The following is a 14,312-nucleotide window of genomic DNA, read 5'->3' as shown; positions in this document are numbered from 1 at the left end:
AAGTTTTACCTGTATTTCTTGTTTACTAACAGTAGTGAACCAGTGTTCCCCTAGCCTGATGAATATACTAGACGAGTTTTTCACTAGTAGTGGGTCCAGAGCCATACAGTTACACCTTGGTTTACAGAGAACCAGACAGTGTAACACTGATGGGTGTGTCAGAGCTAGAACACGAGCACCATTAGCATATCGCCATTGCTTTGTGATCCCTATCGGTGGTATGGGCCAAGGTATCATGATAACAATTAACTTCTCGTCCAAGGTGAACCCCGTGTTTAGACTTTGTCACCATTAATCCTACAACTTCGTGGTATACACACCCCTCTGTCGACCCAATCAGCCTTGATTACGTTGTCCACAATAATTCAAATTATTCAAAATTGGATGTGAAAAGCAGTTGTCTGGTACACAGGGGCGCGTAATCTATAGATTTTCTTAGGAAAATATCGTACGAAGCTTACTGCTACAAATGTATCAATCTCTATGCTATAGTAGAAATACTCTTTTCTCCTTACAGGTAGGAATATATAGTAAAAAGGTTGTTATATTTAGTCTGTAGACCAGGAAAACAACAATCTATGAAATATTACACGTCCCTATTGTCTGGTAGAGCTACGGAAGGAGCTGATCCTGGTCAAAGATTGTTTCTGATCCCTATGGCGCCTTAGAGAGCATCACATGGACATGTATTATTGCTTAGATTGTTGTTTTTCCAAGGAAAATACCACACGAATCCTGCTACTATAAAATGCATCAATATACGATCTGTACTATAAAATAACTAAACGGTAGGGGCAATATATTCAAGTCATGATCAAAACATTGTTCAATCAATAAATCAATCAAAATAACTTGTAGAGCGCCAAAATCCAGGCAAAGTTCTGTTCAGTTGCGCTGGATGGTTAATCCACACCGTAGGCTTTACAAAACAAATGTGTCTTCAGTTTTCTTTTGAAACAATCAATAGTTGGTGCAAGTTTAATGTCAGTTGGCAGTGAATTCCAGAGCTTTGTTATATTTAGTCTGTATGTAAGCAAGAAAAACAATCTAAGAAATACTACACATCCCTATGGAGAGCACTAATGTGAAAGCCTGGGATTGAATAATGGGCCTTATTTTACACCGTACGTGTCTTCAATGTTAGCCTTGTATAATATTACATGTAAAATCTAGCCGAAACCTCAATTGTGGCTGTAGCGGGCGCTGTTACTTTGAAGATATAAAGTTAATTTCTGCGCTTCCTGTATTTTGTGTAAGTAATTCTGCCAATTTCCCCAGGAACAGTTTGTAATAAATAGGAGAAAAAGAAGAAGGAAAAATTATTCGCCATTTGAGTCTTGCTCTTGCATCTACATTTCGACCGGATGTATATCTCAAGTTTATGAGTGGTATAATCACAGACCCGTTGGTTGAGGGTCTATGGTATCAAGATGTCATATGTCACCTCTGTCTTGTTCTACGGTCTGGAGGTAATGATACCCGTAGCCACATTTTTACATAGCTTAGCATGCTGCATCCACAAACTTTATATGTTTAGTTTGGTACTGTTACAAAGTATGTAAAACATAGGTGGGGGTTTGTCTATATTTGTTATGGTGAAGTCTTCACTTTCATAGAGTAGCCAAAAAGTCGATGAAATGGTAAGATTAAAATGACGAAATAACTTTTCGTCCTCGATCCTCTAGCTTTCCCTTCGCTTGATAATATGGTCAATACAACTTTACTTTCGCTTCCTGTACATGTTATACTAATAATTATGTCAACTTCCCCAGGAACAATTTGCCATAAACAGAAGAAGAACGAGAAACATATAAGGGAGCGATCAGTTTTTACGGCCGGGGGGGGGGGTAAATCGGGGGGGGGGGCACCTTAATTTAGGACTCAAAGAAGGGGGGGGGTCATCATTTTTACAAAGTTTAATAAAGGGGGGGGGGGTCACCTTATTTTCAACAACTGAACGAGATCATGAACCACCCTGTATGTGCATACAATAAACCATAAACTATGGCTATAAATATACGTTCAGATATAACATATTAAAACTCTTTGTCTCTTGATACATCCCAAGCATATGACATGGAGTCATAACATTGCACCTTTTAAGCAACAGTTTTGTTAGAAATACTGCTGGCCATGAGTTGCATTGTGTCACCATGTGATATAAAAACTTGCATGTGTAGCTGTACACGTAACTCATAAGAAATGAAATACCTTGAAATTTCCTGGATGGACTGACTCTAAAATCTGTGCCTCCATTGACCTAAACATGTTGAATTGCACACAAACATAGCCAATAATTTACAAAGTAATGAATGTGTATATGTAAGTGGTAACTGATCTCCACTGTGCATGTTTTCCCCAAATTTTCTCACTTTCTACTTGATCTTTTTTTAAATTATTATTTGTGTCAATATGACTTGAAATGATTTAAACTTTCGAAACCCTAAAATTAGTGATACTTTTAGTGCTCTAAATGGCCTCCAAATGGTGTTCATTTTTTCAAAAAGCTCTTACCGTGGGAGGGGGACACCCCCTCCCAACCCTCCCGCGCTTGTATAGCAGCGGGCGCGCGTAGCGTGCACCCTCTCCCCATACTGTTTCCATCCCGTGAGTTCTCTCCCTATGAAGCTTACTGAAATCCCTAGGTTTACAATTATATTAACTCCATTTCTAATATTGTACTTTACAATTAGCTGAATTAATCTATAATGGTAATAGTTCACTCAATCTAAGATATATCCTAGAACTTTTGGTTACTAAACCATGAATATTTTGCATGTCCATGAACAGACAATCATACTTCTCATAGGGTTCCTGTCAGTGAAGCAATGGATTTGGGATAGCAATTTACCAGATACACTTAAAATTACTGTAAATGTAAGAAGTAAAATTAACTATGCAGTGTGCTGTATTGTGCTTTGAGAATCTAGAGTGTCTTTTGCAAGCACAAGAAGAATAACTAATAATATAATAATATAATAATATAATAATATTTCTTGTCAACAGATGTCGGGGGGTGGGGGTGGATTGTTTTGTGGATGAATCACGGGTCACTATTTTTAAGTACAACGCGAATAATTTGTGGTGGCTCACAGTCCCCGGTCTAGCTCTGTGATGTGGGTGGCTGTACTGTTCCGCGGTTTCCGCGAAGTTTTCATGGAGCTCCAAAGGATCCCAAGTATTAAAGACACGGAGACCGTAAAATATTAAAGTGTGAATTACGAAAAGATCGATCAATCACGAGTTTGGAGAGGAACATGGTGTAACGTTCTCTTCTTATACATGTTATGATTACGCGCAATAGTTGTTCAAGTTGTGGTTGCGTGCGCGTAGGTGGTCTCTGGATGTACGAGATCCCGTACATGTACTGCGCGTTTATTCAATTTCCTGTTCCAGCGAAGGGGAATCTGTGGCCTCAGGTCGTCGAGACCCGACGTACGGTCGACGGATCCTACAGCCGAATAACAGTTCACGAACGTCAAATTCGCGACTGTTGTATGAACTGTGTATTCATAAAGTATTTGCTACAGATAGGTGATAAAGAGAAGTGCACTTCTCCGTACAAAATGGAGCGCTAATGTATGACAGTGTGTACTGGTTCGGCATCAAAACATCATAACAAACAGCTGTGAATGATGTCAGCGTCACATGCACATGTATTTACGTAAAAGGACACACAATGTACAACGCAAGCCAAGGTCGTTAGGAAACCAAAACACATTTCTGTGTATAGCTAGCTGTATACACCGTAAAATCGTTCCACCAGTAGCCGAGAACTGTCTCCATCTATTTATCTGCCATTTCAAAAAAACGGTATAAATGGCTATATTCGTGCAGTTCATATTTTCTTCGCTCATCGCCGTCATCATTAGTCTGTACTTTTTGTGTCGTGTGAATGAAGCAGTTCGCTTTCATGTTAAGAATTGGGTTTTTAACGTTTGGTACATGGTACTGGGTTTGTTCGTAATTCCCCAAGCCTTGTCAACTCCAGGTCATCACTACAACATGAGGTAAGGAACTAAAGGTGAAAGAACTCTTAACAGTATTGACCCCGAACTGAACTCAAGTGTACGTTGTATAACTGGTATTTAGAAGCTACGCCTACGAATTTAGACAGTTTCTAGACCCGTCTCTGTAGCGTTGATGCATAAATTCATGTGATGTGGATTACTGTCTCACAAAGAAAACGAGAGATGTACATAAACAGGGGATCCGTTTGAAAAACGAAGTGTACATGCAAGTCTGCAGCAGCAACAGCAACAACAACAACAACAACAACAACAACAACAACAACAACAACAACAACAACAACAACTTTCATCGTATAATTACCAGCTCATTTTTGTCACAATTTATGTCATTTTTACAGTTTTTTGTCCTATAGTCAATCCACTTAGAGCAAACATGAGAAAATCAACACTTGATTTGTGAAAATTCGGCTAACTCTAAGCCTTTACCCCCACCCCCACCATAAGCCTTTACTCCCCCACCCCCACCATAAGCCTTTACCTCCACCCCACCAAATGCTATATAAACCATACTTTAGTTACCAGGAACAATGTTTAGGTAACAAGTCAGTGATTGAAATAGAGGGGAGGGTACACAAATCTACTATTTCAGACAGCGTAATACCATAGACATCCCTCCATGATAAAATACAATTTAGAATTGAACTATGAGGAAAAAACCCAGTTTTATAGATTTGCTATGATAAGGTAAGATCAAAACTAGTAATTTATCTGTTGTAGCCTCTTTAAACACAAGATTAAATCACTCACATAGCAAACTCTATCCTACCAGGTCCCCATTTATACAGCTTTGTTGACCCGGGGGGGGGGGGGGGGGGGGGGGCAATCATGGTTCAAATCGTTCACAAACATAAATGTGGCTTCCCTAAAACACCAAATTGTAGATTCTAATAGCTGGCCTCAGGTGATAATATGACCTAGGCTATTAATTATTTCAATGATGTTCCAGAAACTTCTGTATTTTACACATCTTCTAGGTGCTATCTTCCATATTGATCATTCCTACACACCATGTTCATCATTCCTAAATTTAATCCTTTACTGGTTAGTGATTTTTCTCCTTGTTCATCATTGCTGTCAATCCTGAATTTCATCTGTTATATAATGTGAAATATGAAAATTAATCACCATGCCGTGTCATATGACAGTTAAACATGACAGTGAACATTGAAGTCTGTCCAAGGTAACAGGAACACAAAATGCACTCACACTACTGTGGTATTTTAGGCTGTAAAATCACTTCACAGGTAGTGTGGAGTTGAGTTGCTATTCCAAAATCCTTGTATGTATAAGGGTACCTAAAACATTAAACTGAGACCATGAACTAAGAGTCTCAGTTTGCAAAAATCACCATCTGAGACTTAAATCTCAGTTTTCCAGTCTCAGAAGGCAAAAAAAGGTCTACCTGAGAATAGTCTTAGTACGTCATCTAAGTTTGTGATCTGAGACTATACTATTGAGACCTGGCATTGTGAAAACTGAAGACTTTACCAAAGATTGTAAATGCAACAACACATTACTAGTAGCACAGATGTATCCCTAATACATCCTTTCTCACAGCAAAATGAAATACTAGTAGTAGTAGTAGTAGTAGTAGTAGTAGCTAGTACACTGCACCACAGACAAGTAAGTGCTATCTTGGAGTAATTATGCTACCTTGGAGTAATTATACTGACTTACTCCAAGGTACTATGTACACACAGTACAGACTGCTATGCAACTACACAAAAGAAACAATTGACTCCATATACACAGAATAACAAAAGATATGTATGGAAGGCAACACTGATTACAATACAAGCACTAACGTGTATCTGAATCCTATGAATATAAACACTCTAACCATGCAAGTTTCTTACTTGTCTGTGGTTATACTTCCATGCTATAAATAACTTTGGAAGTTCTGACAGAGTTTACTTTATAAACATCCATATCCTTATTCACTGGTCTGTCTGTGATGTTGCCTTTTTTCAAAGATATGCCATAAATAGTCTGAAAGTCTATACATGGATGCACATCCATGTTCTGTACCGACATGGATGTACATCCATTACGTATTAGCATGGAAGTAGTGGGTTATACTTCCATGGTATTAGTGAGACTAATACATCCATGGTACCAGTAACAACCTAACATGTTGGTTTGTTGTCTTCTTTCTCTGCCATCTAGACAGATTTTTTGGCCATCTGTGACAGAGTAGTCCCAGATCATTTTTTTGCAAACTGAGGCTGGTCTCAGCTAGACGGTTTTTTGCCACCTGAGACTGGCAAACTGAGACATGGTCTCAAATGGCGATTTTTTTTTTTGCGAACTGAGACTCTTAGTTCATGGTCTCAGTTTAATGTTTTAGGTACCCTTACATACCACAAAACCTGTTTCTTCCTCATTGCCAGCATTTAATATTGGCTTGTACTGTCTGTGTTGTTGAATGATGCAGTTCACTTTCATGTTACAATACAAATTTGACCTGTTTTGGATGCTGTGGCCACCTGTTGGTTGAGTTCTTTGTCATGATCAGATATCACATCGGGTGAGGTGAGACAGCTAAGTGAAAAAGTAACTTTATTTTACGACAAAATGTTTGACAAACAACCTACTCCATCCTGAGTGGAGTTGATATTGGATACAGATGGTATAATGTGATTGTACTACCCTTTGTCATCTCCCCATTGTTCAAAGTTGTCTCTGATATTCATTAATAGGACAATTTGTTCTCAATTCCAGTTTATAAGGACTGTGCAGTTCTAATACTATAAAAGTGTCTAGAAACTCATTAGTCATCAGTGACACTGTCATTGTCACTGTCCGACAACAATTAAACACACATGTTGCCATTTTTATTAAGACTTTGGAGTATATTTTGTCACCACTTATAATGGATTTACATGTAACAGTACCCTTTTGGGGTAAACATCGGTTAACTGAGTTCTGTTGTCTTTGGTTAAAAATAACAGCGTTTGCCTTTATAATACGAGTGTTTGATCCATTGAACTCAGCATAGAGCTGTACTGTCACATCAGTAAATATTGACATCCTAAGTTTCGTATTTGTTGTCCCCACTACATTATTTGCACACTGGCTGTTTAAATTATGGACCTGTCCCTGCTATTTACCTACATGTAAAGGATGGCTGAACAGTAGATAAATATGAGTGAAAATCCACATCACATTGAAAATCCATAGAACAAGTGTAAATCCATTGAAGGTAGTGAAAATATAGTGAAAATCCATAGACTTTTACTAGTATAAATCCACATCACATTGAAAATCCATAGAATAAGTATCAATCCATTGAACATAGTAAAAATCCATAGAATATTAATGTAAAACCACTGAATATGATGAAAATTCTCTCAATTTAGTGAAATCTGCAGAATAAGTGTAAATCCGCTGTGTAAATTGTGTAATTTCATGCATTATTTTGTAAATCTTAACACATAATGCTCAGTGAAGCAATGGATGAAATATGAAATTACAGAAATCTGTGAAAGGGAAGTTGATTTGTAGATATTTGTGACAATATTGTAGTAATACACTATCAGTCCTTTTCTTATGATTAGAATGAAAATGGATCATTAAAACCAAAACCAAAATCTTCAAGGTGTTGAAAGGATTGCGATTCACTTCGTCCCAATTTCAACTCGCCCCATTTTTAACTCGTCCCATTTTCAACTCGTCCCATTTTCAACTCGCCCCAACAAACTAGTAAACGTTTATAAATCTAAACGATACATGGACTCGAAGTACGGGGACCGAAAAATTCACATGATTTTACCTACGTGGCCAGCTGAAGCGTAGCAAATGTAACATTTCGTAGCAGAAAGTGGTGTGGGTTTCGGCTAAGTGTTTGCTAGATCTAGAACTTATGCACAGGTAAATTATATTGTAAAGAGTTGGGGTGAGTTGAAAATGGGGCGAGTTGAAATTGGGGCGAGTTGAAAATTGGACAAGTTGAGTGGGACGAGTTGAAATTGGGACGAATTGATCCGTCACCGTTGAAAGTTATTCCTTTCAGTGTAGCTTAATTGTTGTGGTGAAAAAGTCCCATACTGTACACCACTTTGTTTGTATGGAAAAGTTGGTTTGTGAATGACATTTGAATATTGAAGAGTTCAAGGTCATACTGGACTGATGTCTTTGTGATAAATGTCATTTGTGTCAGAGTATATATGCTAGATTATAACAATACCATACTAACATTAAAATGGGCTGTTACACACTTTATTGTTTTTTTTTTCTGAATGAGTAAATTTTCACTGAATCACAAGTAATTGAATTTATCATCATTATTAATGAAAGTGAATTTATCAAAAAGATGTACATGTGCTGCCAACGTGAGTGATTCAAACCAAGATGAGGAGAATACGTATTATAGAAATGATGTTGTGTGTAATCCAACCTTTGACATGCGAGTCTGGTGGATGCAAGCTGTAAGCTGTTTTCCATTCATCATGGGTTTGGGATTGTCAGTAGATGAGTGATTAGCTGGTATACCTGTTACCTCTGCAGTCTTGGTTCAAGCCGCCAGGTGTCGGCTGAGTTGGATTAAAATTCAACCAGGTCTGTACGTAAGAAGGGTTATGCTCAGTTTGACCCTGCCGAACGACACAGGTTTTCCCCAGGTACTCCGGTTTCCTCCTATTTCTTCAACACTAGGGTGCTGTTCTTGTGGCAATCATTCAACAATTTCCCAAATTTATTTGGATAAATAAAGATTATTATTATCATTACAGCCACAGAAAAATGAATGTCTTGGAGTTAGTCAATACACAATAACAACAACAACAACAACAACAACAAAATTCCAGGAAAATAGCGCTAAAGGTGTAGATTTACAGTAGTAGCACTTAATGGAAATGTGACAAAATAATTTCCTAAAAATATGGACTAAGTCTTTTGTCACTTTGTTAAAAATTTTTGTTGTGTATATTCATTTTCCTAGACATCAATATATAGAGAGTATATTATGGAAAATGAATTTTTAAAGTGATTCGGACAAAGATGTAATCTTTGTTTACGTATGGTAGTCATTATACTAACAACACCGTGCTTTTCTCAGCTGACATAAATTACAGTATTACTTGACTGGTATGATAAGTTAAATTTAAATTTCACTTTTTGGTAAGAAACAACAATTATTTTCTTCTTTGTTTATAGACATTTTGCATATTGGACTAAGAAATTGCGTACAGAGGACATTTTTGGGTTTCATATGGATGTTAAGGATCGATATCACTTGGACAGTAAAGAACCTGCAGTGGTTGTTGTCAATCACCAAAGTGCCCTGGATCAAATAGGTTGGTATCATGACATCAATCATAGTTACACACTCAGCTGGTTCATTTCATATCATTTTATATGAACTGTTTATTTGCAAGCTGTGCCTGGTTTTAGATGTGAGTTGATTGAATGCAGTTGACACCTGTTAACTAGGTGTCACTGGTTGGCATGGTAACAACCATGTATTGGTTTATTTCTAGATATTCACAACCCAATATAGGCTGTTAGATGATTCCTTGTGTTGTTCAGCCCTATCAGGCTGTCCAAAACTGTCCAATATCCTGCACACTGCAACCAGATTTGGTTGGCTCCAATCAAATACTGTTATGCAGCAGGTGTCAAAATGACCATGAATGACATCAGTCTTGAGTCAAAGCTGACTTATGAGACCAGTCATGTAATGTTACCATATGTGAATAGTAAACACAAGTTTCCAGACTAAGTATTAAACACAAGTTTCTGGCCATGGTCTGGTATTTTATTTTTATCAAGTACAAACAGTTGACAAATATCACCATAACAGCAATCGTTCTCATCATCAGAAGCAGAAATTAGTCTGTCTTTTTTTTCAATTTATATAATGACCTCTGTTTGAATTAACTTCTAATCACAAGTTCAAGGTGTGGTGGCCTAAATCTCTTGATCTAGCCATAGATACAGACTGGCAGTTTAGTACAGATGTGAGTACAGACGTGAGTGCTGGCTAATAGCATGGTATGAAAGATGTATCTACCAGACTTAATCCATTACTGTCCATAAACAAGTGACACATATTTTCACCTAACTTAATAGAGTGGATTGTCATACTAGCAATGATAATAAAATCCTTTCCCAATGTCTTAGATACAAGTATATGTAATTCATTTTTTTTATGTTGTAGCAATGATGGAGCTGTTACCTCGTCACGGTTGTTGTATGACTGCTAAGAAATCCCTGATGTATGCTGGTACGTTTGGTATTGCAGCGTTACTTTGTGGTACTATCTTCATTGACAGGACAAAGCGTACCAAGGCCAAAACATTAACAGATCAAATAGTGTCTGTCATCACTAAAAAGAAGGTATGTAATTGTAGTTATAGCAACATGGACAACATGTGACATGTGATGCCAGTATTGGCTAGCCAGAAGAATTTTCAATGACACCAAAAAAACAAAACTTTTGAGAATGTTTTGAAGATTTTACACCAATCAACCACGAGTCCTTGTTGACTTAAAACTCTATTTGTTTATAGTTAGAACAAACTGTCCTTGGTGATGTGATGTAGAGAAGTAAAACAGTGTATGAACTCTTTTGAGTATCATTAATTGTTCACGCGAAATCTTATTGTCTCTGATAATGAGTTACTTTTAAATTCAAAACAAGAATATCATGATCCCCTGTTTGAACATTGGTCTGTTTCAACCACTGAGGGCGCTGTACTTGCTGACATATGACATGGTAACATTTGTTACTGGTAGTGTTATTTTCATGATCACAGACAATGGATGTTTACAGTAAGGAGACATTTAGCTCAGACATGTGTATTATGGGTGCCATCTGTCTGTTAGACTTGCTGGTAGTTGGAAGATTCAGTTTGGTGATTATTTTATACCTCACATGTGAATAAGTTAAACGGGTGGGAATACTACATGTATACACACAAGAGTAAATAAACATGGAAATTCCATGAACATGAAATTATATAATATAGGTAACATGTAATAACAGGTATAAATAAATAAAGACTAGAATTTGAACAAAATGTCAATAGAAAGTTTTTCTCAGAATGTCTCTCTTTTGGAAGGACGAAGAAGGTGATTGTGGATCAGTATGTTTTCAATTATCTATCAAATTTTTCTCTGAATGTAGTCGTATCATTGAGGCATCTTTATATATTTCATTATTATAGACCAAAGTATGGTTATATCCCGAAGGCACTAGAAGTTCAGGTACTGGACTTGACATGTTACCATTTAAGAAAGGTGCTTTCCACATAGCAGTAGCTGCACAGGTGAGAAATACTCAGTCTCAGTCTGGTAATGAGTTTTCATATTATGACTAGTAGTAGTAGTACAGTAATAGTTTCGTAAAATACTAGTAAGCGATTCAAAGTAGTGAACTATTCATGTACATATATTTCTTCAATTCTTCCTGACTGAAATCGCTGAGATGTCATGTCAGTACTTTTTGAGTGTTTTACCTCCTAAAACAACCAAGTACAATTTATCTATCTAGTACCCATCAATGAACTTGTTACATATAAAACGTGTGTGTGTGTGTGTGTGTGTGTGTGTGTGTGTGTGTGTGTGTGTGTGTGTGTGTCTGTGTGTGGTCAGTATATGAAACTGTGAACTTTATTGATATGTTTGGGCTAATACAGGGCTGCATGAATATTTGGATTTCATTTATTATATCAAGTAGAAAATAGGAAGTTGATGTGATAAGATTTAGATTCTGAGTAGAGTTGATTGTGCTCATATCATTTTGTAAATAGATAACAAGTGTGAATGTTGAAGCTCAAGAGGAAGGCTTCATGTCTGAATCATCATCTCTAAGTCTTTATTTGGACTATGGACATGTACTTCACTATTTTTATATGAGTTTATTTGTTTGATTTCATTGCTGACAGGTTCCTGTCATTCCAGTTGTACTCTCCAATTACAAAGATTGTTATAATCCTAAAAAGTATAAATTTGATCCAGGTAAGTCAACACTTGATGATGGTGGCAGTGATATATATTGTGGATTTGATGTGGTTGGGATAATGGCATTGATATATGGGAGAATTGATGTGGCCGGGTAATGGTGGTGATGTATGGGGGAATTGATGTGGCTGGGATAATGGAATTGATATATGGGGGAATTGATGTGGCTGGGTAATGGTGGTGATATAAGGAGGATTTGAAAGATATTTTACCAAGGTTCTTATATAATGAATTGCAGTATTTCGATGTGTTAATGAGTATATGGATCAGATTCTGGAGATTAAATTCAAACAAATATTGATAACTCATACATAATTTATAACTTACTACCTGTAGCAGCACACATTTCAACAATACATAGTAAGTTTTAATTCTGGTTATGTTTTTTGTTTTAATTCAGTTAATGTCACAATAACAGTTTTACCACCAATATCTACAAACGGTTTGACAGCTGAAGATGTGCCTGAGTTTACTGAGAAGATACGTGAACTGATGTTGTATACGTACAAAGAAACATCAAAAGTATTAGTAGAAGACGGCAATAACAAGAGTTGAAAGTTTACAACATCTCGGATCAGTGCATGTGATTAATATCACATCTACAATCAGTGCACCTCCATTATCACATTTCAGATTAGTGCATCGTGATTATCACATCTCAGATTAGTCCACCTTGATACAATAGCTAATAATTACTGATAGTACTTAGTTCTCTCAACTATATAACTATATCACGATATGTAGATAAGACAGGTTAGGTGTTAAGAGTTTTACTTTTTGTGTTGTAGTTCACAGATTTTTTGCAAAAGCAGGTGAATAAAATGCTATAAAGATTTTTGTTTTTTTACAATTTGATGATTTTCACTATGACTTTTCACTTTACTATCAATTAGAATCATTTTACATTAATTATACCTTTTATTCATTGTTTTAATACTGTTTAAAAGTTTCAAGAAAGTTTTATGATAAATATGGTGCTATTATAGAATTGTTCTTACATAATGTTATATTACTGTAAAAATAATACAGTGTGTTACATTTTCACTGTTATTCCATAAAATAACATAATCCAGAATTATGAAGATCATTTTAAGTCATGCAAGAGTTACTTGACAATCTTGTTTGCTTTGCATCTTGCCCAAGACTAAGGCCATGACGCTCAACCTCATAATAACATTTGATATTGACTTGATGATGGCATGTAACTATGTTATTGATATACCGGCTGTCATGTATGATGTATGCAGGCATTCAGTACGTAGATTAAAACAGTGAACAGAAGGCCATGTACTACCTGATAATATACTGTGTTATGTGAAAGATTTATGGAATATTGTGTCAGAAATCAGAGTTTGCCTAATTCTGGATGGTAATGAAAGATATAGGTTGAAAAATCCAGTTGATGTCTGCTTATGTAACCACTTGTTATATGTGGTTGAGCATATTACTTTAGCAGAAACAATGAGCAGACCTTTCAGGCTATATAGGATAGTGTGTTCTATGAATTCTGTGATAACCTTTCAGGTTTCTGATAAGATAAGAGTTCCTTGAGACTTTCTTCATATGCTGCATTTCAGTCACTTGTTACATACACACAATACAGTTGAACAAAGCTGATATAGAAAGTGAATTTGTCACTTTCATGAATAACTGAGGAAGCAAAATTTCTGATTTTGAAGTTCAATCAAATGTTATGTACACAAAACGTATGAAATCATATTTGGGTTGGTTTTTACCTAGGTTTCAAAGTTGTCATTCCCTATATGAGAATGAGACGCGTCATAGTTTTATTGTTGACTGAGTGTGAAAACTGGAACAAAAGAATCAAATATCATATGTTTTTACTATGTTGTGTTGATAACCCATGTAAGCATACCACTTTGTAAAAAATATATCTAGTGGTTTGTTTTATTGTTGATTATTTTTCATGACGCCATGATTGTTTTGTTGGGATATTTACCCAGTCCTTTTGACCATCATGCTATGTTCGCTTTTCACAGTTGTCACAGTTGTCAAAAAAACTTATTCAAAGATTATTGTAAAACTTTTCAAAAACTCAAATAACATGGCAAAATATATTAAAGTTTATACTACAAAAGGTACATGCAGAGATTGTGGGTATGTTTAGCACAATTGAATGAAAGATTCAGTGGACTACAGGCATGGATGGATGGAGGGAGGGAGGGACACACACACACAGACAGAGACAGAGAGACAGTCAAAGAGAGAGACACAGAAAGAGAGAGGGAGGGAGGGGGGGGGAGAGGGAGAGGGAGGGATGTACAAAGCAACAAGGCATTTTTCAAAATGAAAATGTCT

At 36.5% G+C, this 14,312-nt stretch overlaps 1 protein-coding gene across 1 annotated transcript; it reads left to right on the top strand.

The window, feature by feature from the left end:
* Positions 1–3,353: 3,353 nt before the first annotated feature.
* LOC144453774 (1-acyl-sn-glycerol-3-phosphate acyltransferase alpha-like) lies at positions 3,354–14,122 on the top strand. The gene is made up of 6 exons (XM_078145127.1): positions 3,354–4,010; positions 9,186–9,325; positions 10,189–10,367; positions 11,198–11,299; positions 11,918–11,990; positions 12,394–14,122. The coding sequence occupies exons 1-6, from the start codon at positions 3,820–3,822 to the stop codon at positions 12,546–12,548; spliced, it is 840 nt and encodes a 279-aa protein (XP_078001253.1). The 5' UTR covers positions 3,354–3,819; the 3' UTR covers positions 12,549–14,122.
* Positions 14,123–14,312: the final 190 nt, after the last annotated feature.

Source organism: Glandiceps talaboti, chromosome 1, assembly GCF_964340395.1.
Source record: "Glandiceps talaboti chromosome 1, keGlaTala1.1, whole genome shotgun sequence".
Classification (NCBI taxonomy): Eukaryota; Metazoa; Hemichordata; class Enteropneusta; family Spengelidae; genus Glandiceps; species Glandiceps talaboti.
The sequence above is the reverse complement of the archived record's forward strand: the minus strand, read 5'-3'. Positions and strand labels throughout refer to the sequence as shown.

Excerpts from the sequence above, each read along its gene's own strand:
- LOC144453774 (XM_078145127.1), top strand. The coding sequence starts at position 3,820 with ATGGCTATATTCGTGCAGTTCATATTTTCTTCGCTCATCGCCGTCATC. Across the intron at positions 4,011-9,185 it reads GGTCATCACTACAACATGAG|ACATTTTGCATATTGGACTA; the intron begins GTAAGGAACTAA and ends CTTTGTTTATAG. Across the intron at positions 11,991-12,393 it reads AAAGTATAAATTTGATCCAG|TTAATGTCACAATAACAGTT; the intron begins GTAAGTCAACAC and ends GTTTTAATTCAG.